The sequence below is a fragment of the Vigna unguiculata genome, chromosome 7, assembly GCF_037176805.1.
Source record: "Vigna unguiculata cultivar grain cowpea cultivar isolate G323 ecotype 2 chromosome 7, ASM3717680v1, whole genome shotgun sequence".
Lineage (NCBI taxonomy): Eukaryota > Viridiplantae > Streptophyta > Magnoliopsida > Fabales > Fabaceae > Vigna > Vigna unguiculata.
Window position 1 is genome coordinate 46,703,010 of NC_140798.1, and position 25,585 is coordinate 46,728,594.

The 25,585-nt window shown below is 30.4% G+C and overlaps 3 protein-coding genes and 1 pseudogene across 4 annotated transcripts; 2 read left to right on the top strand and 2 right to left on the bottom strand.

Moving 5' to 3' along the window:
- Positions 1 to 3,339: 3,339 nt before the first annotated feature.
- On the bottom strand, positions 3,340 to 6,028 carry LOC114189826 (NADH-ubiquinone oxidoreductase B18 subunit). The gene is made up of 2 exons (XM_028078525.2): positions 5,635 to 6,028; positions 3,340 to 3,518 (listed from the first exon to the last, which is right to left on the bottom strand). The coding sequence occupies exon 1, from the start codon at positions 5,952 to 5,954 to the stop codon at positions 5,658 to 5,660; it is 297 nt and encodes a 98-aa protein (XP_027934326.1). The 5' UTR covers positions 5,955 to 6,028; the 3' UTR covers positions 3,340 to 3,518; positions 5,635 to 5,657.
- Positions 6,029 to 8,625: 2,597 nt separating this feature from the next.
- On the top strand, positions 8,626 to 10,004 carry LOC114192686 (B3 domain-containing transcription factor VRN1-like). Its single transcript, XM_028082468.2, has 4 exons — positions 8,626 to 8,770; positions 8,914 to 9,250; positions 9,340 to 9,482; positions 9,566 to 10,004. The coding sequence occupies exons 1-4, from the start codon at positions 8,696 to 8,698 to the stop codon at positions 9,800 to 9,802; spliced, it is 792 nt and encodes a 263-aa protein (XP_027938269.2). The 5' UTR covers positions 8,626 to 8,695; the 3' UTR covers positions 9,803 to 10,004.
- A 1,518-nt stretch (positions 10,005 to 11,522) lies between these two features.
- LOC114190673 (lysine-specific demethylase JMJ25-like) lies at positions 11,523 to 17,464 on the bottom strand (annotated as a pseudogene). The gene is made up of 13 exons (XR_014996484.1): positions 17,264 to 17,464; positions 17,040 to 17,152; positions 16,490 to 16,589; positions 16,266 to 16,404; positions 15,974 to 16,037; positions 15,160 to 15,886; positions 13,922 to 14,251; positions 13,008 to 13,481; positions 12,613 to 12,685; positions 12,442 to 12,527; positions 12,030 to 12,149; positions 11,877 to 11,936; positions 11,523 to 11,723 (listed from the first exon to the last, which is right to left on the bottom strand). The product of XR_014996484.1 is annotated as a lysine-specific demethylase JMJ25-like (transcript).
- A 4,707-nt stretch (positions 17,465 to 22,171) lies between these two features.
- On the top strand, positions 22,172 to 24,474 carry LOC114191440 (B3 domain-containing transcription factor VRN1-like). Its single transcript, XM_028080611.2, has 7 exons — positions 22,172 to 22,246; positions 22,385 to 22,826; positions 22,936 to 23,108; positions 23,507 to 23,783; positions 23,880 to 23,978; positions 24,071 to 24,144; positions 24,226 to 24,474. The coding sequence occupies exons 1-7, from the start codon at positions 22,172 to 22,174 to the stop codon at positions 24,472 to 24,474; spliced, it is 1,389 nt and encodes a 462-aa protein (XP_027936412.2).
- The last annotated feature ends 1,111 nt before the right edge of the window (positions 24,475 to 25,585 follow it).

Below are 25,585 nucleotides of genomic sequence, written 5' to 3' on the forward strand. Positions count from 1 at the left end.
TTTTAATCTTTTTTAAAAAAAATTAAATGTCCACGTGTCAATCCAGTAGTGTGTCAAGTGTTAAAGTCAATGTTCTATATTCAATTTGGTTCCTATATTTGTTATTTTTGTTCAATTTAGTCCCAATTTTTGTTAACACTAACCAATTTGGTCCCTATCAAAGATGTGATCAAATTTAATTTTTATATCAAAGTTATAATGATGTGAATTTTAATATATTATATAAAAATATTTAATAAAAAATGTGAATTTTAATATAAAAATTAAATTTAGTTTCAATTTGGAGAGGGACCAAATTTGTTAATTTTAACAAAAAATTGGACTCAATTGAACAACAATAACAAATATAGGGACCAAATTGAATATAGAACATTGACTTCGACACGTGGCACGCTACTGGGTTGACACATGAATATTTTAAAAAATTTAAAAAAAATTCAAAAAAATTCAAAAAAATAATAGAAAAAAATTCAAAAAAACCACGAAGTGACACGTGGTACGCTACTGGATTTACACGTGTACATTTAAAAAAAATTTTAAAAAATTAAAATTAAAATTTAAAAAAATTCAAAAAATCACAGAATGACATGTGGCAGTCACTGTTCATGGTCGTTAATGATTTAAACGGTGTTAGCAAAAAAAAGACCCAATTGAACAAAATTGACGAAAATTGGGATCTATTTGTACACGAAACCAAAATTAGGACTTATTTAAAAAAATTTGACAAAAATTAGGACCAAAAAGGTATTTTAACCTTTATTTTATGTATTAAATTAATTTGAACAAACTTATTATGATTTTACATATTAAACATTTTGAATTATACTTTTATAAATATTGTACTATTTTGTAATTAGGATGTTACTTGAAATTTATAATTTTTAATACAAAGAGAAAACTTTTTAAAATCTTAACTACTCAATCTAGTTTGCTCTAAAGTGAATTGAATTGAATCTAACAAAAAAAACGGAAACCCAATTTCACCCAATATTTTTTTAGCGTTGGTGGAAAAAAAATGAAGTTAATTTGAATCGATAGAGAAGTTAGAAATAGTTGCTTTAGCATGAATATGAATTTATCATCTTAAAATTGATTTTAAAATCCATCCAAACAAGTTATCAACATGATTTTGATTATCAAAAATCAAATTCTAAGCGTCTTCAACATGAAACTAAACATGCACTTGGATAATAAATTTGTCAAAATTCTATACGACTCAATCCAATTCGCAAACACTCCTAATATAAATTAGAAAATATAATTTTATAATTAAAAATAATTTTGTTCGTCATCTAATTAACACTTAAAACCATTATTCATAGGTTTTTTCGTTTATAATAAAGAATAAAAACAAGTTTAAATTCAGAGAACTCTACATAAAATATTTAAAGTTTAGAGAACCCTAAAAGATATATATAAAGTTAATAGAGATTAAAATAATACTAGTTTTTTTAAAGTAATATTTAATATTTTGGAAATTTTATATGGAAGCATATTTTTTACCCTAAATAACATTGCAATATAATATTAGAATCTACACGTTTTATATTGATATACGACTCTCTCGATAAATTTTTTTTGGCTTATTTCCGTACAATTTTGGAATATAGGATGTGTAATTCCCACACTCGGTCCAAGTAGGTTGGTCCATCACGGCATACATTCCACTTAATCTGGCTAGCTTTAAGAGACAAGTGAACAAAAATTTAATAATTTTTTTTTTTACAAAAGCACTTTTACGAAAATATCTAAATTCCAGTTTATCTCTTCTTCTTCTTTTTTCTTATAGTTCCTCTAATTTTGAAAGGTATTTTTCTAAGTACTATTTAATCATTTTTCTCTCTCTCTCTTTCTCCGTGTCTCTGTATACTATTTAGAGTGTGAAAATTTGAAAATTTAAAAATTATCTGTATATTATTCCACCGCTTAGAGTATGAAAATTTCAAAATTAGAAAGATTGAAAAATAGACAACTTTTTAAAAGAACCAAGACCGAGCTCTAAATATTTTAAAGAGATAAAAATATATTTTAGTCATGTATTTTAATTCATCAAATAGTTAATACCTTTTCATTTACTTTCTGTTCTAGATATGTTGTAACTAAGGGTCTGTTAGCATGATTCTTTTAAAAAAGTCTCTAGAAAAAAGAAAAATGGGAAACAAATTTGACTTCTTGATAACTTTGAATTAATTTGCGCACAAATTAAAAAGAAAAACTTTAGAAAAATTATATAATAAAGTTTCTACATGTTAACTTGCCCAAGTTAATTCCACCTTTGCAAAAATGTGAAATTTTCATTTTTTTTTTCACACAAAAGTGTATTTGGAAAAGACTGCCAAAAGATGGTCCAAGCCCAAGATGGTAGCCAACTGTGTAAAGGCCCATGGTTCCTTTAAGTCGGCACCTGTTGTGCCTAAAAGGTTGCATAAAAGTTACTAAAATTGTACACAATTTGTGAGCCAATACAAATAATTGACATATGGAACAGCAGTGCTGCCATTCCTTTAACTAAAGCTGCTGGGCGCAACACCACACTTGGCTTAACAAAGGTCCTTTGACCCCACTTAAACTCAAAGTCCTGGAACACAATTCATTTGCTACTGTTTTCTTATAAATTTTAAAAGAAACTCATGTTTTATAGGTCAATTATAATTTCTTTTGCTAGAGGGGTTTTAAAAAGTAAAAGTACGTTTGTAAAGTTTCTATCAAGGTAACATGGCCAAGATATTGTTACGGGGTAAACATATTAATTCAATTGAAAATAATGTTTCTGATAAACCATGATTACAGAAGTGAAGATAAACATAGTTTAGAATTCTTTTTGACAAAGATTATACTCCTTTTTTCCCAATCAGGACGAATTCAACTGATTAGGTTAGAAAAGTATCATTCCTATTAGCCATCCAGAAACAGCTCTACTGATATAAGGCTATAAAGTCAAGCCTTATATCAGGATGAAAAACTCAAAAACCATAATACTCCTCTAACTTACGACACAGTCAGACATTTCTGTAGACTTGTTTCATGAAATTGTACTGTTAATTCCCCTGGATTTCCGAATTTGCAACTTAAAACTCCTTCTATTCCTTAATATAGTAAATCATGGTCTTTTCAGAATTCTATATTACATCCTTGGATCTGGTACCGCCTCAAAATTCATGTTGACAGTGTTACTTCAAACCTCATTCAAATGTCTAATTACATCGTTAGATTAGATCACTGGGCAGGTGTTCTAGAATCACATCTGAATCTCGCAACCAAATATGTAAAAATAGTAAGCTATTGAAAATGATCAAGGGCATGGACAAGATGTATGCGTAGGAAACCAGTCAGTTGATATGTCTATGAAATGTTAACAATAAATTTTATTCCTTCCAAGCAGAAACATGGGTCCGTGACAGAAGAAATAGCTAAAAAAGTATAAAAACTCTGAAGTAGTCTTTGGACAAACATTCCAAGGTAACTTTGATCCATACAATAGCAAAACATGAAATAACATCTGTCCCAAGCAATGGTTCCTGTCAAAAGTTAAAAACACATGAACCAAAAGATAGTTAGAAACTGCATAAAGTAAATAGAGATTTTTGTGTGTTCGCGTGTGTAGGGTGGAGGGAGAGGTTAAGAAGATCAACAGATTATGTAAAGGATATGAGGGTGGAATTCTACAAAGCTAGAATTATAAGCATATAGATAGTGCTCCTCTGCTAGGAAAAAAAATACCCGTTATTTACTTTTATAATAATGCACAACAGTTTTATATCATTGATCATTACCACTCCGCAAACCAGAGTCTAACCAGAAGAGCATAATATAAAATATCACCACGCATCCAACAGAATTACAGATTCAGCTGTATGCAAAACTCACCTATTCATAAATCTAGCGGCAAATCCTTTATTTATTGTTCGTTTTATTTTTTTTCACGAAGCTGATTTAGAGCCTAAGAAAACACAGACTCTTCCTGTGTCACAAGTTAATAATCCAAACAAAACTATGTTGCATGGATTCGGGCACGGCATAGCAAACTAAAAAAACATAAAACATGGTAAACAGTGTGTGTTTGTGTATACATGACAAAAATTAAGCTTAATTTGTTCACCATACTTTTTTCTTTTTTAATTTTGCATACAATGTTTTTTTTACTTCAGTCCTTATTTCACATTTTTCTTTCTTTTCTTCGTAAATGTGTGAAAATAATGTTAATATAGGATTATTGTATCTGAAAGACATTAAAAAAAATACTAAGGTTGAAAAGACAAAGGTTTAAAAAGAGTATTTCTCCGTTTCAAAAGAAAAGTTAAAAGTTGCATTCAATCCTTATTAGCATGCCGGTCTGTAACATTATGACCGGATCCCACTCCTTCCGTTTGGCCTCACGCCAGCACCCTGCATTTTCATCAGCATCTCCAACTTCCACTACTATACTTAGACGGTCGTGGTTCACACAACGAAACTGGGAAGGAAAAAGAGAAGGGTTGGTAAAGCAGAGTAATGTGCAGAGGGCACATTATGAAATTGAATGGTCATGTCCTTGTGGCGAACACCGCTTCCATGTCGTGTCTAAAGAGACACGAGAAAGTCCGTGTTCACAGAATCAAAACCCCCAAGAAAAAGGGTGTGCAAAAAATCCAAATCAATCCATAACCACACCAAAACAAACCATTTTGAATCCACTTTAATGGATGGACTTTAAATCAAATTCAACTAATTGGATATTACGTTGGATTTAAAAAAAAAAAAATCAATGCCCATCTTAATACATCATCATTCGCTCAAGACATTGTTTAGTTAGCCTTGGCCAGGGTGGCGTTAGCTCGTCATCCTCTACATGGCCACAACCAAAATGTCATCGGCACATCATCCACTACTCATTGTGAGCTTGACAAGGAATTCAAATTCCGATTTAAAATCAAAACTAAATTTAAAGTAGTTTCAAAAATTCAAACTAATTTTGTCCAATATACAGAAAAGCAGCAAAAGAGTCACCAGGAAGCCAGAGTTAATAACATAATAGGTTCCTATTACACTTGATGTTTAAGTATACTCCTTCGCAGATTTATTTATATTAATTTCAACAAGTATATCTTTTGTATCTTACAAACTCTCGAATACTGATATTTTCTGTCGAAACAAAAACAGAATAATATTTTGATTACAACACACAATGCCAGCCAAATTAACCATACTAATACTATCAATACAAAGCTTAAGGTGGCAATCCTCAGTCCTAAACCTAGTCCCCATCAGCCACTATTAGGTTCAACTATACACTGCATAGTACCGCCACACTATCAGTATTCTGTACCGTTCTTAAAAGGGTAACCACATTTGCAACATGGTGCAGTATCAAGAGTTATTTTTTCAGCCACAACACAATCAGTACAGAAAGTAATAACATAATTGTATAATCATAAGAACTCTATCATAGACCGTGGAAAGGGATTAATCCCTTAACATAGGGGCAAATTGAATAGTAGCCCTAACAATTCTAATTAGTAAAGTACAAGAACGTGAATCGGACACCGGCGAAGAATCAAGAACCGCGAATCCACTAATCCTAGAGAGCGATCAGCGATGTGGCGAGAGAATTGACGATAAGAGAAAAGCGCAGAGGAAAAGAATTGAAAAACTTACAGCGAGAGGTAAAGGAAAAGGAATCAGGCATTGGCGGGTTTGGGGACGAGGATTAGCGGTTGTTTGGCGTTGGCCTTTTGTTGTTCCTCGCGGATCTTCTGCATCTGAAGCATTCTCTCCATGACGAGCTCGTACTCGCACTTTTCGTAGGAGTGACGCTCGTTCTCGCACTTCCATGGGAGATAAAACTCCGCTTGCCTGCACTTGTTGAGAGGGATGAGCAAATGGGCGCACTGATCCCGATACGCCAAGGGAACCCTAGCCTCCACCATCTCCTCCTGCGTCGCTATCATCTTCTTCGACGATCCTTCAACTTCCATCGTTCTTTCTTCCACACACTCTTCTCTCTGTCTCAATTTCCTCCCTCCTCAGGGGGTTACATTACATGCTTCTATATACCCTTTGTTCAAATCTAAATTTCTTTTTTATTTTATAATGGAAAATTATTAACAAAAAAATTTCATCATTACAGTATGATGCTAATCAAAGTATTACATGCGTCTCATGATATTTTTAATTGTTTGCCTTGTTTAATTGAACTAAATTTAACATTTTTAATACACTAATAATGTTATATATATATATATATATATATATATATATATATATATATATATATATATATATATTGAGTAGATGCATGAACCATAAAAATAAACAAGGATTCACCACACAATTACTCGTTTATTAATGATTATAGGAACAAAAAATCATATAAACAGTTAAAAAGAAATGCAGAAAGATAATTTTTGTAATTTCTATGTTTTTATACTTTTTATTGTTATTATTTATAATATTTTTTTAAAAAAAATATTTGGAATGCTAGTAAAATTAGGGAGCGCAAAGAAAAAATCAAAACAGTTAAGCCCATAATATAAAAAAAGTGATGCAAGTGTGAAAATGAAAGGATGCAAAGAAGATGAAAAAGAACGAGACAAAAATGAAGGATTGTAAATAAAAATGTGAAAAACAATGCATAATGCAAATTACATCTTGAATTGTGTAATATGTAATATAAAATTATGTTTTGAATTGTATATCTCAAAATGCAAATTTGAATAATTAATCTACAATATTAATTATATTCCAATTGTAGAATCGTAATATAAATGGAAGTGACCTATGGAATTTCATGAATAAACTATGGGAGTGCAGGAAGAAGGATCCCATGACAGTGAGGGAAAACTAAAAACGGCCCAATCTTAAAACAAAAACCTAAAGTAGAGAGAGTAAAGATGAGAGCGCTGGAAGTGAAATGGCCCAGCAACAAATATGAAAAAAGTAAAAAACGAAAAACAGGTGGAGGAGGGTAATAATGGGGTGCGCAAAGTGAAATGTCCAATCCGAAATCTGAAATGCTCGACCCTTACTTTTTTTTATCTATAATAATTATTCTTTCATCTTTTCTATATTTCATTTTATTTTTAATAAATATAATTTTATTTTATATATTAATTTAAAAGCAGTATAATATTATTATTTATTAATATAATATCACATATATTTATAATTAAATTCTTCTCATTAAATTAAATACATTTTTTCAATTATATTATATTATTTGCAGAAAGAGGAAGTAACAAACAATCTACTTAAAAGATGGAACACTGCAAAAACCATGAAAATACCTCACATTGCACTGTTTTAACCTAGTTCTGACAACTGCATCTACACATGATACCAGTGGAGCATGCTTTGGTCCCAATTTAGTCATTGATTGTGACTAAACAATGCTTCAGATTTTCACAGAAAAGATGCAGATGACATGATTATTCAGAATACAAAATCTATATATTCTAATGTAACTGTTGATAATGACAACGTAGAATGAAGAGAGATTTTGGCAATAAAGGTGCAGATGATATTCATGTTTAGTTTATTTTTTACTATTTTATTGTAGTTAGTTGGTAAAATTATTAATACAGGTAAAGTTTAAAAAATTTATACTTAATATATAACTTATGTTTATATAGCATTATTTTATTATAAAAATTGTGTATATATATGACATAATTTTAGATTTATCAAAACGTTGATTTCAAGTCATTTTTTGTATAAAATAAATTATGTAAATTAAATATAAATTTAACTATTTTAATTATTTAATTTAAATTTAAATTAAAGTTTTATCAAGATAACATAACTTAATCTAATTTGAGTTTAAATTGTATTATAATAACACAATTTCAATTTAAATTAAAAATATAATAATTAAATATTACCAAAGTCTTCTGCTGAAATCTTTTTCTTTCACATAAAAAGTCATGTCAGATTAATATATCTTTTACTTTAAAATCAATAATATGATTGTACAACTTACATAAAAATGTGAAATTTTTAAACTTTATCTATTTTAATAATTTTGTAAAAAAGTTAAAATCCTAATTAGTCAGAACAAAAAAACCACAAAAGTTGATAATTACAACGTTAAAAGAACCTGAGAACCCGTACCTGCATTTACTGTTGTTTGTTTGTGACAGCACGCATCCTCAGTCATATCCATCCACTTGTTGAAAAAATCTGGGAAAGAGGGACATATATGATGCATGCTCTGTCCAATAAACAAGTTTTTTAATAATAAACATTTGAATTACATAAAACATATTTAAAATTTAAAATTAATTTATTTTAAAATTTTAGATTAATTTAATATTTTATATAAATTAATTTTATTTAATATTTCAAACATTACTTAATTTAAAATTAAAATTAAAATATGTCAAATAATATGAATAACTCAAATATAATTTTAAAATTCGTACTAAATATTAAATAAATTTTACAAATTAAAATAATTAAATTTATATATTTTAAAAAATAAAAAATTAATTATACTTAAAGTTTCAAAATAAATTAATTTTAAAATTTACTAAAAAAGAAAAATTATGAAAAAAAAAACATCTTTTACCCTTTGGATAACTAGATACATTTTATTTTAATATTAATATTATAGATTTATCTAAAATACACTCATCATTTACAAAGCGCATTCTCTAGCACCTGTACACCAGAAAGTGCAGCGAAAAGTGGGAGCAACAACTGCAGCTTAATCAAAACATCAATGGCAACTCATCCTCCCATGGTTCTGCCCATACGTTTCTTCAAGGCCATTCTCAAATCAAATCTTCAAAGGATTGTAAACATTCCCACTTTCAATCTTTACCTTTTCATATTTGCACGTCTCATTCATTGTATTGAACTTACATGTAGATATAGATGCATTATATTTGATGTTTGATAGGTAAAATCACGTATTAATTAACCAAAGTTTTTTGTCAGAAAATTCCCGACAAGTTTACAAACATATACGGAGGGATGTTGTGGAATCCGGTGTTTCTCCGGCCACCAGATGGCACTGAATGGAAAGTGCACTGGACCGAACAAAACGGTGAGATCTGGTTCGAGAAGGGTTGGAAGGAGTTTGCTGAAAACAATTCCCTGGATCACGGTCACTTTGTTTTCTTTACGTTTGATGGAACTTCTAAGATTGATGTACTCATACTTCATCAGAGTTTCCACGATCCTTCTCCTCACACTTCCGAGCAACGTGAAAGCCCTGACCATAGTGACGATGAAGAAGAAGAGCCTGATTCTGACCAGAACCAGATCGTTAAATGTATTAACCTTTTTTACTTTCATAGTTTATCGATACATGGTTAAGTCTCTCTCTGATGCTATCTTTGTTTTTGTACTGTTGACATGAAGATGATGATGAGGTTAGTGAAGGAAATTTATCATTGAATTGGCCAAGGGACGCCAGAGCAAGGGAACTGGCAAAGAAGTTCATCTCCTGCAATCCATTTTTCACTGTTTTGATAAGGCATTATAATCTCACAGAGCACAGGCTGGTAGGGTTGAAATGAATTCAATCATAATTTTGAAGGTGTTTGTTATTTATTGTATTTATTGTTTGTACTATTGTGTTGTGCAGAATCTTCCAAATTTGAAGGGTTACATTGATAAGGGGAAGAAGTATGTTACGGTGGAAGTTGGAGGAAAATCATGGAGTTTGAAGTTGGTGCGTTATTCTGACCGTATACGCATGGGATTAGGTTGGAGAACGTTTGCAAGGGAGAATGGTTTGGAAGGTGGAGATGTTTGTATCTTTGAACTCATCTCCAGAAATGATCATGTTTTCAAAGTTCACATCTTCAAAAGGCAGAGTTAATCCTCCTTATTTTTCTGCTTTTATGCTTTTGGCAATTTAGGAAAAAAGTCACTTTCCATTAGAATGGGACACTCAGCATTTTGGAAAATTTAGCATGTTGGTTCTACTTTTTGTTGGATGTTATGGAACTGGGTAGAATTTTATTTTTTGTTGGATGTCATGGAACTGGGTATAATTTTATAAAATTGCCTGTTATTATTCACACCGGCTTTGATTAATGCAATATTTTAAACTGAAGTAAATAAAGTATGTAACATTGGAAGCATATATACACTAAACGCTTAATATTGAGAGCTTGATGCAGGAAATGTATATTTATAAAATTTTATGAGTGATATTACGATATCTAATATTAGAGATAATTATAATATTAAATATTATAAGTGTTGGAGAATCGTAATAATTGGAAATAATACGAGAAAAATAAGATATGTTATTGAAAAAATTGTTAGTTGATGTTATTTATATGGGTGAGTTTAAAAGATTTTTTTTTTATCTATTATTGTATTAAATAAATCAAGATAAGAATATATTTATTAATCGACAATCACATGAATTAAAAATAATTATTATATGATTTTATGTGATTTTCTTTTTAAATAAAGTTATAAAATTATTGATCAAAAATTTTAAATTTAAATGAGTGCAAATTTAAACAAATAGACATGACAACCTTATCTCCAAAATGTAATTCATCCGTGCATAGTAAATATTTTAAATTTAATCAAATTTAAAGTTTTAATTATTAGTTAAATTTTTAGAAAATTAAAAATATACAGTAAAAGTGCAATGTCTAAATTTAATTTAATCTAATTTAAAAACGTATAGTATATGAAATATAAAAATGTCTAACACGTTGCTTTAAAATTAACCATGTCTAAATATAAAATGTGAGAGTTAAGATTTTTTTTATTTAAAATGGTATTGTGATGGAAAAGGAACTCATCATCTTGCACACACTAGTTCCGGTTCCAGAAGTGAAAAGAATTTCATAATTGATAAAATTTCTTTTCTAATTATCTTTATTCACGGATTAAAATGTATTCACACTTGTAGTTTGATATTTTTTTCCATTGAAAATACAATTGTATAAAAATAAAAAATACCACAGATTAAAAATGAAATCAGGTATAATCTATACTTATACATACATATTATAATTTTTATTTTTATTTTATCTTTTACAATATAATTATAAACTAATTTTGAAAAAAATATAATTATTAATTAATTTTATATAAAATTTTCTCATATTGCTCTTATTATTTTCTCTTAAGTTAATTAATTTAGACATTTTATTAACTGTATAGTTCAAATATTACTTAATTAATTCACATATATTATTAACTTATAAATATAAATAGTCAAATATAATACAAATATTTAAAAAAATATGTCACCTGTAAAGAAAAAACGATCATAGCACAAAGAAAAAATATGGTAGATCGGAATCCGCTGCAAAGATCCAAGGTTAGCCCTTCATTCATCTTTCTTTTTTTTCCTTCTGATCTCTCTATCTTACACTTAAATTATGGCTGATAAAATTTTTTATTAGTTGAGTATCGACCCCATTTTGAATTAGGGAAAGTATGTATCATTAATAATTCTATTGTGGCATCTGATTTACTATAGCAGCATTTGGTTAATTTGGTAATCGGAACAGAACATCTGAAAAAGATTCATGCCAGAGTGAAAGATAATATAGATTTCTCTTGATGCATGAAGTTGTAACCCTAAAAATTTCATTGCTTGAGCATTCAGAATTTCAAAAGGTAGACTGGGTTTACAAGTCGTATAATGTTTCACCAATAAAACCCTTTTCATGTGTGGTTGAAAAAACAAAATATGGAACCTTTCTTACAGTCATGAAGATGCATAGAAACCCAACCTATAAACACCTCAATGAATATTTGCTTCAGACCTGTAAATTGAATAGTAATAATCAATTTCATGAATGATTATTGAATCAAGGGCTAAAAAACACAATCAGAATGAACACAGTATACAAGAAATAATCTAACAATGTACTCTGATACAATCCATTTCAAAGGGCCTCAAGTTTGCAGTTACTAACCTTTGCCTTCTCCAATGTTGTTATCACATCTTGCATAGCATATAGTGTCATCTTTTTCACCTGTTTCAAAAGCAGCAATCAAGGAGAAAACTTACACAAATTTTAACATGACTAAAATGAAGTATATAAATGGGATACAAATAGGTGGCATACCTCCAATTTGTCCTCAGCAGACACATGGTTTATGGGAAGTGTACGAATTTCATCCGACAAACGAAAGCACTCACCAACATTTTCAGAAGAAACAAAATCCAGAGCAACCTGAATACATGACTGCAAAAGGAAGACATATCATACATTTACACAGAACATTTAAATATTACTTTAAAGAAAGCTTAGAAACCTCAATGTTGTCATTGCGTCAACTATCAAAAAATAAAATAATGCAACCAAACTTTGATGTATCAACAGTTTCACTTGGCAACATTCACATTTTTTATTTGCAGAAATTGAAATTGAAATTTTTATTCACACATCCTCCAAGACTTAGGGTAAACTCTTGAATTTAACAACCTTGATACCTACAATGAAGACTAAACAAATTTACCCTGTATGTTCATTTTACCTTCAGATTTCTGAGTTGGTAAGGACAGCCAGCTGGAATGAAAACAGCATCTCCTAGCTTCTGAATGAATGTCCAGGGCTCAATTCCTACAAGAAAATACATTACTGTCAATTTGGAGAGGCACAATTCAAACCCTACCCCCAATCAAAATGTGAAAAATGTGTTACTAACCATACTCCTCCTTAAGCTTCCTCTTATGCTTCACAGTCAAATAGAAGGTGTGGTCATGGATGGGGTGAATAAGCTTCATTACCGAAGGATATGACCCATTTAAGAAAAAAAAAAGTCTAATGAGTTAGTGAGGTACCCTCAGCTGATGCATTTACAACAGGTATTGTCTGCCAAACACTTCAAAATAACTATTCACAACCATCCTTCACCCAATCTGTAATGATATGTATTTAATGAAAATTTTATTGCAGGAAAATGAGAATGGGAGAATGCCAAAGTTATTAGGGTGAAAACCTCCAAATATTACCAATGTAATGTAACCACTAAATCTTTTTGGTAGGAACCAAGCTTTACTAATGACTTAGGCTGAAAAGTAATTTCCACAGCTAATTTACCTGCTTTAAAGGACGGCAATTGATATGCCTAAACTCTCTGAAATGCTTTCTGAGATATTCCTCCAATTTAGGCACGTCCTGCCTCCGAAAAATATCCCACAGTGCACCTTCTGAACCATCCCCTGCAAAAGACAAATCACTTTCTTCCTTCATATTTGCTCTGTCAACCTCGTTGAGCTCTGATCCGCACGAAAGACCATCCTCACTACCAGCAGAGGGTTGATGAAACTGATCAGCTTCTTTCTCATCACAACATCCACTTTTGTTTTCCAAGACTTGGACACTATTTTGCTTCTCCAAGGAATTTAGGGCAGAAGATATATTATAATGCGTGTCAACATTAGTTTCTCAATCCTGATCATCACTCAGTAGCTCCCTTTTGTCTTGCTCAAAGTGCTTTTGTTTCAGCTTCTCAATGGCAGTAAGATGCTTCGGTTCCCATTGAACTTCAGCTATATGAGCCAACACATATACCTAGAACAACCAAATTATTAAAAGGAAAAAGACAATACTTTTAATTTTATCATTGATGTGTATGCAATCCAGAACACACAGCAATAAATACAAAACACTGACAAATATTTGATCAGGAAAAGCTCTGCAAAAAGAAGAAGTGTACATAAATTACAGCTTTATGTCTGATTCGAATGCACTGTTTTATCTCATGTTCTTCCAAATATAAAAATGTACTGATTAACTATGGGTGAAGATGATGCACAGAACAGAAAAGTCATGATGTTAATTAAAACAGCAATCTGCTGATTCTGTTCTTTAAGAAACCAAACACTTCCTAGAAACTATGCACCTTCAAACAGGAAACTCTGTTGGAAACTAACACCATAAAATCTTCAAATAATTTAGAATAAATCCTTTAAAATAACAGATGAGGAAGGAGAAAAGGAAATAGAGCATACTGCATCGCATATATCATAGTGGAGCTTAGTCACAGAGTCACCTCGTCCAAGCTCCTGAGGAAATCCATAAGCAATATATGTCTTTGGCCCCAAGTCCGGCCTCAGACACTTCAGAGGTAATTTTACTGCTAGGTTAAGACAACCACCAAGAGGATTGGTATATTCTTTGAATGGCAAGGAGCATATGAACTCAGCACAATGTCGAGGTAATCGTTCCTCAAATAAACAAGAAGATGGCCAGTCTTTTAACTTCAATATCTTAGGCCAATCAAGCCAATCACCACGAGCTTTTGTATACCCAGTAAAGAATTGGTGGATGTTAATTTCAACCTGAATTTTAACCAACAACTCAAAAAGATGCAAAAGTCAGCAGCAAGAGATTAGCAGACATGTCAAGTAAAAGCAGTAAAGAACTACAGAATCAGGAAGATAAAGCAGATGTGGCTTACTCTAGTCTGATTACAGAACAAAATCAATAGAATTTGAAAAGTGCAAGAGAATTAAAATACATTTTACACAGCATCGGCTACATGTTGTGGCAAGGGTTAAGAAGCTCACAATCATAATAGAAAAACATGGTGCACAGACAACAGGAAAGGGTTTCTTAGGCAAAGAAAACAAAAAATGGGGGCATGGACCAACAGACAAGAAATTGATTTAAATTTCTAAGGCATATGATAGGTAGTTAAAGCTCGGACAAAGAAGAAGGATAATATGATGATAGAAGCCCACACAACACCCACATTTCTAGAAAATGTTGGGAGAGACAGCATACAGCAAGAACAAGTATTAAAAGAATGTGACTGATATATTAACTACACTAACCAAAACGATTTCCAATTACCACCCTAATGTGTGTTCTAATGACCAACATTCAACCTTTAACTGGTATCTCTTTATGACCCAGCCAGCAGAACATCAACAATTTGTGTTTTTACTGGAACTATCCACCAAAATATTTCTTGGACACTTAGCTCAAACAAGTTCATGGAAGTCAACAATTGACAAACTGAAACAACACAACATCCAGGAAAGGGTGAAGTTACCAAATTCAGGAAATTTAACATAAATTTGCTACAACTGAAGTATTCTTTATTGGACATTTGAAGCGTAGTGGTTCCAGGTAAAATAAGTTCCAATATTAAATAATTTAAACATAGGCTTCATGGGAATGAATATCGAACTTTGAGAAAAAACACTCTGGTGAACAAAGTTTAAGATTGAGAAAGTAAACAAACCTCACACAAATCTAAGCAATCAATTGCCTTCACATTCAAATGTTGTTCACGCCTGGTATTAGACAACTGACGGAATGCCCGCCACATGACAAGTGGTTCCCAGCTTAAGCCAGATGCAGAATCAACCACATGGCTAACAATGACAGGCTCCCCCTTTTCCCAATGCCACTGAAAATGCCATAAATCCTCGTCCTGTGGTTGTGCAGCCCTAGGACAGTACAAATAGTTGTCACCGGAACCTGAACGAGAAGCAACCTTCCTCGTATCATGATATCTAACATCTGTGTTTCTATCAAGCCTTGAACACATACAGAAGTTGTCAGGTGTCCCAAGCTCGAATGTTTGTGCTAGTGCATTTGCTTTACACAATAAATCAGTAATAAAATGTTGACCTAATACGCTTCTCAGTTCAAGAAATCCATGGTTACATTCATCACCGACTTTTGGACAAGGAATTCTACCATTACTTTCTGCATGCCATCCAGATCTTGACCATTTGCGAACCACAGGCTCAGCACCATCATTTGATTCGGTTTGGTTTACGCTTTCATCTACCTTTTCACCATGCAAGTAACCACGACCTTTACTAGAAAACTCCAACATGATTGGATCTGCACCACCTACAAGCTGCCCACTACGAAGCTCACGGCAACAGATGAGACATAGTTCAAAAGAGCATTTTGTGCAGCTTCTGTGGTAATCAAATATTGACGTTTTACAGTTGTCACTGCAAGATTGTGTTAAGTTAAGTTAACAAATAAAGATACAAAGATAATTGGGAAAAAAGACAATAAGATGTATGAAAGATTCCAACCAATATTGACGCTCATCCATAAAATAATTTGTCTGTACTACTCTAAGCTCAGAGACTGAGATCCCTGTAGTGCACATCCGAATAGCAAATTATATACTGCAAATAAATGGAACTTTATTGCAAAGAGAGATGTGGCTTCATGGCATTCAAAACGATGGTTTAGTTGTGTGTAGCATAATGTGCTGAAACAAACATGCATCGATCAAATCTTTTCTTCAGCATGGATTTGTTTGCCTAGAAACTTTGATTCACACATTAGTAACCTAAATCAACACTTCTAATGGAAAAATACCCTGTATCTTAGCTTCTGTCTCATTCTCAATCATTTGTTCTTCATCCATCAATCTTAAATACGGAAGAAGTACATGCAGCAAATACATAGAGAATTCAACCTTCTCATCTTCATTGATTTTTGTTTTTCTCTTCATTTCCTACAGCAAATGAAATGATTACATTTTAAATGCTGAACTCAGAAAATCACAACAAAACCCTATCCTGAAAGGGTAAAGAACTAACTTTGATAAGTACATCGGACCTCAAGCATGCTTTGCAGTTGCAATTACCACGGCACATGGGACATGCTTCAGCAATGTCCTCCTCTTTCAAATGAGGATACCTGAAGACACAGAAAACAATTCAAGGATTAACAGTTGTCAAGTTATCATCATTGAAAGCCAAAACTACGAAATATTGTAATAACTTTTTCCAGGAATTGGTCTGGGAAATGTTTCTATCAATTAACACTCCCCCTCCTCGCATAAGAAATAAATAGTAGCATATTAAACATATGGGTAAACAACTTCTAGAAATTCCCCATAGAAAGTATTAAGCATATGGGTAATCAACCAGACATGTCATTCATATACATGGACTTGCCATTTCAATTCTTTCCAATACTCTTACAGCACAAAGAATATGTCAGTAACACCGCGTTGGTAGCTGTCAATGCGCAGAAATAAACCTTGTATAGATCTTATTCAACCAAACAATGCATGTTATAAAATGTCACGACATTACAATTGAAACAGAAAGAACACAAATTTTTGAAAGAGAGACGAAGTTATACCAATTTCGTATACAGGGTAAGCAATATCTTTTCCTCCTACATTTTGTGCACCTCACAACTCTGCCTTTATCATTTCTTTGACATTGATGGCACATGCAGGATATTTCAATGTACTTGAGAAACAGAAACACAACCACATAAGCGGAATCATGTTTATATGGAAAGTCAAACTCAAATAAGCATCCATACTATACTTTTTGATATTGAATAATAAATAATCTCACCTTCCTATTCATCTTGACAGAAGAAGAACCACCTAACTCATCCCTTACAATGTGGCTAACATCTTGACAACCCTTCTTTAACAAACTTCCCTCTGACATCTTCCTGCCCATGTTTTCCTTCTTAGCATTAAAACCCAAAGATTGAGTATTTTGCTGAGTGGTGACTGTATTCGCATGTGGCCTGTTCCTTTTGCGCCCCATGAAGTAAAAGGTGTCAAATTTTTTTAGTGTATTGCCAAACAATGAAGAACCAGTATCAAGAATCACTGATGATGACAGTGACAAAGGTTGAACCAAAGCGAGTTGTGAACCCTATCTATCTGGCCGTGACCGTCTGCATTCTATTTCGGTTCATACACACATGCACGAAAGGACAGTACCCAGATTAATCAACTGATTAATGGGAAAATTAATTTCAGTGGATTTACATTTTCATATTTTCCGTGATGGAGAAGGAACAAATCCTGCAACTGCAACTGAACAATATTCGGTCTGAGTGACTACACTGTGTTTGTTTACTATTTAAGTCGTGACCGTGTCTGTCACTTTGAGGTGATTGATAAAAAGAATTCCTTTTTAAGTTAGAGTCTCTGGGTGCATTAATTCTGTATTTGGAAGTGCTTTAGGATCGTCCCTGTTTGGCTGGACACGGATCTCAAACCGAAAAATGTTTTTGTTTAAATCTGTTTTCAACATTTGACCTTGTAAGAATGTTATTTGAATTTTTCTAGAACTTCTTCTTTTTTTCTTACTTTCACTTGTTGTTTGTAATTAATATTGGATTTAATGTAAAAGAAGAAAGAATACAAGAAAATAAAATGTTTAATTTAAACTTGATAATGTTGTATAACTTCTTCGCGATAAATAGTTCTATGTATTATGTATTAGAATGCAGAATTAATTGAGCTTTTCTTGTAACTAAAATAACTTGTGCACTTGGAATTATGAAATTTCTTTCATTAAATTTTTTCAAAAGATCATAACATTAGTTTCATTTATTTTATTTGTAGTGTGGGTGTTTCTTCTTGCAACTCCATCAAATTTCTGCCTCAATTCTATCAAAAAGGGTGTTAGACTATGTGAACAATTGTACCATCACATAAAAAAATTGATTTTTTTTACATTTTGTTATTATTTTCGATAAAAGCTATATATGTATAAAAGAGTCGAGTGCCAAATAATAAGAGATGGGGGTATAAAAGTTAAAATGAAAAAAAGTAATTGATTCAATAATACATAATCATTTCTAATGTTTAATATCTAGCCCAAAGTTATTAGAACTCGGAAACATTCTTCTTATATTTTCAATTAAATGTTGCAAAAGAAAATCCTAACAAGTGAAATAATCGTATTTCTAATATATTTTGTAACAAGTGATTGTCACGAGAAAAAAAAATATTAAATTGATGGTCTATATCTTAAATACAATTAATGAAAAAAAAAGTCTAAAAAACAAAAAGGATCCTCAATTTAAAATGTAGAGTTAAATTAAAAATTAAGAAAATTTAAATTAACATATTAAAATGCTTTTATAGTGCACATTTTATGATATTTCATTGAATTGAACATAAAAAAATTTAAAATGTTAATTCAAAATTAAATTTTACAAAATAAAAAATAACATAGAACTGAAACGTTTAACTTAATTTAATGTATTTTAAAAAGTGGGTTGGATATAACTGCATGACATACACTTTATAAAGTATAAAAATATTTAAAACATTTGTTTAACATTGAACATGTCTAGATACAAAATATAAGAGTTGGATATTTTTATTTAAAATTTTGTATTCTGGTGGAAGAGAAATTGAGTAGGGGTGACGTCTGACTCCTCAGATGACCTGGTCCGTAAAAATAATTTGGGACGAGTCAGGACAATGAACCCGCAGGTTTGCAGTGGTTCGAGTCTATATCATGTACGGACTGGTTTAAGATCCGTGCGGATTGACCTATATAAAAAAAAATTACATCTGTGTATATCAGTTACTTTTTTTGTTAACTCTTGCATTAACGTTTTAATTTTTTGTATGATTGGAAAATACAAGTATTATCTATTTTTAATATGCTAAGATTCGAAGAATATATCTTATATGTCAAAGTACGAATATTAATATGATAAAATTGTTGAATTATCAATTTATCATCTAACTTTCCAAAATCTTTACTTACAAATTTTGTGAATTTTTTAAAGTTTACCAATTTTTTAAACATTAAAACTTTTATTATAAGAATTAAAAAAAGAATAATGTGAGTTCATATTTATACAAGACGAACCAAATTTTGTAGTCCGCAGTTAAAAATACAAAATAAAATAGACTGACCTATATCGTGTGGACTAAATGTAGGCCGAACTTATCCGTATTATCATCTATAGTTCAGCATTAATTCGGAAAGTAAACGGAATTTGATAATAGATGTATTTTTTCATTATCTTCATTCATGAATTAAAATGTTTTCACATTTAATAAAGAAAGATTTTATTGCCGGAAAATAGGATAACGCAAGATTTATAAGGGGTGAAAATCTATGATATAGGTATATAAATATAATAGGTCTATATATTTATTTTCAAAATATTATATGAAATTACATGTGATATGATAATATTAAAAGATGCATGATAAATTTTAAAAAAATATAAATATTGATAAAATATATTAAAGTATTTTACACCCATATCTGTCGTATGTTACTGTATATCATACGTGAAACCTTATCCACTTTTTATTTTTGGAGACTTGTTACTATTTTGCTTCTCCAAGAAATTTTGAGCGGAAAATATCTTATGATGATGCATGTCAACATTAGTTTCTCCGTTTCATAATCACAGCGTGTCAAATTTTCTGAGTGCATTGGGAAACAAGAGATAAGCAATATCAAGAATCAGTTATGATGACAGTCATAAAGATTCAACAACAGTTCTGACTCTGTGTATTCCAGTATACTTACCTCACAACAAGTAATTACATTTGCTTTAAATCATGATTTATTAAAAAAGAAATATATGATCAATTAAAATATTTTGGTTAAATTATATTTTTGTCCCTATTTTTTTAGTAAAATTTGAATTTGATCTTTCAATTGTTTTTTATCTTAATCTAATCTATTTTGGAAAATTTGACACAATCAAATTCTTCCCGTTAGTGGTGGAGTAACGGTGTTAAATGGGACGCCATGTGTCAACTTCTAAATTTATATTTTTTTATATTTTTTCATATTTTTTATTAATTTTTTAAAAAAATTTAAAAAAATTTTAAATTTTTCCACATGTCAAGCTGACATCTTGCCACGTGGCAGTGACAGTGCCACGTGTCACTATTTGGGAGGTGTCATCTTCTCATTCTCAATTTGGTCCCTATATTTTATTTTTTGTTTCAATTTAGTCCCAATTTTTGTAAAAATTATGAAATTTCGTCTCCTCCAAATTGAAACAAAAATTATAAAATGTTATACAAATAATTTTATTAAATTTGATTTTTTTATTCAAATTGATATTTTTATTATATATTTTCAATAAGTTTATTTAAATTTGTTTCACATTAAATTTTATTTAAAATTATTTTCAAATTTTAAATTTATTTGTTTTTTATTGTTACATAAACTAATTAATTTTTCTTAAATTATATAATTGTTATTTTTATTCTAACTAAAACATTTGTATAAAAATTATTGAATTTTACACATTTTAAAAATATACAATTATTTAAAATATAAATTTAAATAAAAAACAATATTAAAGTATAATGTAATAAAATATCAATATAATTTATGAATTTTTTTATTAGCATTATTTTCTATTAAAAACTTTAAAACAATTTTAAATAAAGTTTAATGTAAAATTTTAATTAAAATAAACTTAATCTTGTTAAAAATATTTACTTGAAATATCAATTTTGATAGAAATATTTGTGCATATTTATATAGAAATTAAATTTGGTTTCAATTTGGAGAGGGACAAAATTGCACAATTTTTACAAAAATTGGGACTAAATTGAGACAAATTAAAATATAGGGACCAAATTGATGATGAAAATATGACACCTCCCAAATAGTGACACGTGGTATTGTCACTGCCACGTGGCACGATGTTAGCTTGACACGTGGCAAAATTTTAATTTTTATTTTTTTTTTTAAAAATTAATAAAAAGTAAAATAAAATAATTCAAAAAATCCAGAAGAGACACGTGGCAGCCCATTTAACACCGTTACTACACCACTAGCGGAAATGACTTGATTAGATCAAATTTTCCAAAATAGAGACCAAAATAAGATAAAAAAAAATTAAGGACCAAATTCAAATTTTACTATGAAAATAGAGATTAAAAGTATAATTTAACCAAACATTTACTTAGAACAGCTATTAATATATTAGTTATATGCTTTCAAAAATTAGTTCAAGAGACTATATAAGAAAAAACAGTAGAGGATAAAACAAAGAAGAGTCTCTCTGGATATTATATTACTTCAAGATTATGTATTATAATTATAATTTAAATTATTAACAGTTATAATTTAAGTTTTAATTATTAATTAGAATAAAATAATTCATCGTATAAATATAATAATTATTTTAATTTGTTTTATATAAAAGTACTCTTTATAAAACAGTCAAAAAGAAATTACTTATCAAAATTACTTAGAAGACGAAAGATCTTATATAAGATACATAATAGATGTGAAGATTCTTATTTTACAAAACTCTTGTTAAATTTACCATCATATCATACAATCTTGCATGATCAAGCTGTGAGATTCAACCAGAGAAGTTGAAAAGTTGCATAGTAAACATTAACTGTGCCATGATAAATGAGTATTTATAGGAAAAATTGTTTCTTGGTTCTGAACTTGAAAGATCAGCACAGGAGCTGAAGCAATTTAGGAACCCAACTCTGGTTTATTCCTTAAACAATGACTTGTGACCATGACAGTCACGTCCACTTCTTCAAGAGAATCCAAGAATACACCCTTAGAAATGGGGAACTGGTAATCATTTTTAGTCATCTTTTGAATCGTGTTCATACCATTTTTTTTTTCTTGGAATGAAGTATCTGAAACAGTGGTTTCAGTTTTCCTATTAATCTGTGATCATAATTCACTTTATTGACGATAAGTTTACGACAGAGGATACCTCGGAGCTTTGTGAATAAATATTGGGAAGAAATATCAAATCCAATGTTCCTTTTGCTTCCGAACCGCACCAAATGGGAAGTGAATTGGAAAAAGATTGATGCTGACGTTTGGTTAATCGATAAATGGAAGAAATTTGCGGAGTCGTTTTGTTTGGACGAGGAGCATGTTGTGGTGTTCAGATATGTGGGAAAATCAGAGTTTAAGGTTGTAATACTTGATCAAGGTGGGTTGGAGATAGCGTATCCTTCGATGGAAGGACCTTTGGAGGGTGCAGATAATGGTAATCGTTTTGCTCGGCGTAAGAGAGCAAAATTTCATTCACCATCTTCTCCTTCTAAGAAGGTGAAAACCAACCCGAGAAAGGAACCTCATAGTTATCCAACACAAGATGTTGGGTTAAAGAAATTTTCAGGTGACAATGTTGATAAAACAGGTGGGGTGTTGTTGTTTTTTTTTTTTTTCTTTCTCTTTTGTTATTCAATTTGAAAGTCTCTGAATGTATTCTAACCTTTTTGTTTTGAGTGACATTGATTTGTTGACAGGTAGAAGAAGTAAAATGAGATGTTCAAGATCTAAGGCTAATACTATTAGAAAAAAGGAGTTGTCAGAAGATACTGAAAGTGGCACTGCTTTGGAGAGAGCTAACTCTTTCCATTCTGAGAATCCCTACTTCATTCGTGAAATGCATAGATCATACATTTGTAGTAATTTCTTGGTACATCATCTCATTAGACAATCAATTTATTTATATATAAGATGTTTCGACACGCCTCATAGATGCTCATAGATGGTGTCTCCCGATACGTATCGGACACCAACATAACGCGATATTATGTCTAATTTGAAAGATATATTTTTTATTTTTAACATGATTTTGATAATTAAAATAAGGATCAAATCTTATATTATCACTATTTTTATAGATTGGATATTAGATAGATAGATTGGATTCATTTTTTTGTTAATTGACAGTTTCAAACTTAACATATATATAAATGCAGTATTCTGTATCCTATATTTTTTCAATTTGACCGTATTTTCTTATCTGTACCCATGTCTATATCCGGGTAACACATGATGAAATAGGAACTGAACATTCCCTTATTATGACAGAATATGCCAGTCAATTTCATAACAGAGGAGCCTGGAAAGGGAAATAACAGAGTGAGGCTTTGGATTTCTGAAGAACAAAGTTGGAATATGAACTTCTGTCTGAGTACGGACCTTAGACGAGTGAGGCTTGTTTCTGGTTGGGCCAATTTTGTAAAGGACAATAACTTGAAAACAGGGAATGTGTGTGTTTTTGAGAGAATTAAGAAGCCAGAAATCATCTCATTTAGGGTTATTATTTTCCGTGATACACAAGAATCTGGTCCTTCCAACTTTCCGGGTAATTCAATCACAAATCCTACTACACACGTTTGAATATTCAAAATGCTTTTTCAATTCCTTTTTTATGAATAACCTTTGCATAATGATGATGCAGCAAATGGTAGCAAACAAACACTACTTCAAAACACTTCTGCTGATGGAGGCAGTGATGGAACTCCAAAGAAGCACCCAAGTAATAACAATGTCTTTTATGGTATGAATGTTACTATTTTTACATTTTTGTTTGTTTCTTTTTTTTGGTTCTAGACATGTTTCTCTGATGATATTTGCCTTTGTTTTTGTTAGATTCTAAATTCCGTAGATGCGACAATGAAATATCAGGGAATCATTTTTCCCTCTTTGTGAAACCGAATGATGTGGTAGGATTAATTAAACTATGATGTGTTGTTGCATATGTAATGTATGACTAACTAAATTCACTTTATTTTTCTGTGGAACAGTGCATACCAGAGCAATTCATCAGAAATCATAACATGGGTGATGCAGCTAAGGTGATGCTGGAAGTTGGGAAGAGAACATTTCCTGTGAGGCTAGAACATGATCCAAGACAAAAATACCATAAATTATGTTTTGGTTGGTCTTACTTTATGGGTCAATGCAAGTTGAATGAAGGTGATGTCTGTAATTTTGAGCTGGTTGATGAGGACAGGTTTATTTTCCAAGTTAGAGTTGCAACATGCGTAGATTGAATTGTCGTAATTATTAGGGGGACAAGTGTCTTCAAATTTCATGTTCAACCATTTCTATATACTTTTTGTGTTCAAATCTGATGTTCAACCTCATGCAAACATTTGTTGTGAATGTTGGTCGTAAGTAAATTTCTTCTTTTTGTTTTGTTTACTTGTATTTTTTTTATTATTTGCAATTAGAAAGAAAAAAAAATGCTTCTGAAGAGGAATATTTCAATTTTGTGTTTTCTAGAAAATTAGTTGATATTTTCCGGAAAAATGCTTATTAGTTGCAATTACCAACACATGCTACTTTTTAGGTAAATAAATTCATATATAACCTACTTGTAAGATGAATGCTGTAACATTGTTGGATTAGAAAGTGATTCGAAATACTTCGGTTTAGTTCATTCAATTTTAGTATAGTGAAATTTATTTGAATAATTATACAGGTTAATTATTTCGAATATATGTAAAATTTAGTTTTACAACATTTTAATTTAGTTTAATAATTTTCTATTACTTTAAATTTTCAATAATTATACATTCTAAAGTAATTCGATAGTTCTTTATTTTATATAAAAATAATAATAAAAATCATTTATCTACTCGTATATAATTTATCATTCTAAACCAATTCATATTTTTATTGCATCATAATACACAAAAGAATTATGGGCTAAATTGATGAAAGAAAAAAATATTCATCATACTTTAAAGAAAATAAAATTATATAATGATTTGAAGTTGAATGACTTAAACCATTTGTTTACGAAAATTATTAATGAATTTATTATATATTTTAAAACAGAAATAGTACATCATAAAGAAATCTGAAACTAAAAAAGATAAAAAATACATAATGAAAAACCATGGTGGTACTGAATAGCCCTACAAATTTAGTAAATAGTACAATACTTTAAAATAATGAAAGACAAACAGGTAGGTGTAGAATTAAATATTTTAAGTGTAAAATTATATATTTTGAAAATCATTTTAGTGTAATGGGAGGTCATCAGATCAATTTCTTTCAGATAATAATTTAAAAATAATATTAAAATAAATAAACTTGAAAAAACATACAATATATATATATATATATATATATAAACATGCATTAATTTGAGAAAAT

Coding starts and splice junctions, on each gene's coding strand:
- LOC114189826 (XM_028078525.2), bottom strand. CDS start 5,954: ATGGAAGTTGAAGGATCGTCGAAGAAGATGATAGCGACGCAGGAGGAG.
- LOC114192686 (XM_028082468.2), top strand. CDS start 8,696: ATGGCAACTCATCCTCCCATGGTTCTGCCCATACGTTTCTTCAAGGCC. Junction 9,251..9,339: donor CCAGAACCAGATCGTTAAAT/GTATTAACCTTT, acceptor GTTGACATGAAG/ATGATGATGAGGTTAGTGAA. Junction 9,483..9,565: donor ATCTCACAGAGCACAGGCTG/GTAGGGTTGAAA, acceptor TGTGTTGTGCAG/AATCTTCCAAATTTGAAGGG.
- LOC114191440 (XM_028080611.2), top strand. CDS start 22,172: ATGACTTGTGACCATGACAGTCACGTCCACTTCTTCAAGAGAATCCAA. Junction 22,247..22,384: donor CCCTTAGAAATGGGGAACTG/GTAATCATTTTT, acceptor AGTTTACGACAG/AGGATACCTCGGAGCTTTGT. Junction 23,109..23,506: donor ACATTTGTAGTAATTTCTTG/GTACATCATCTC, acceptor TTATTATGACAG/AATATGCCAGTCAATTTCAT.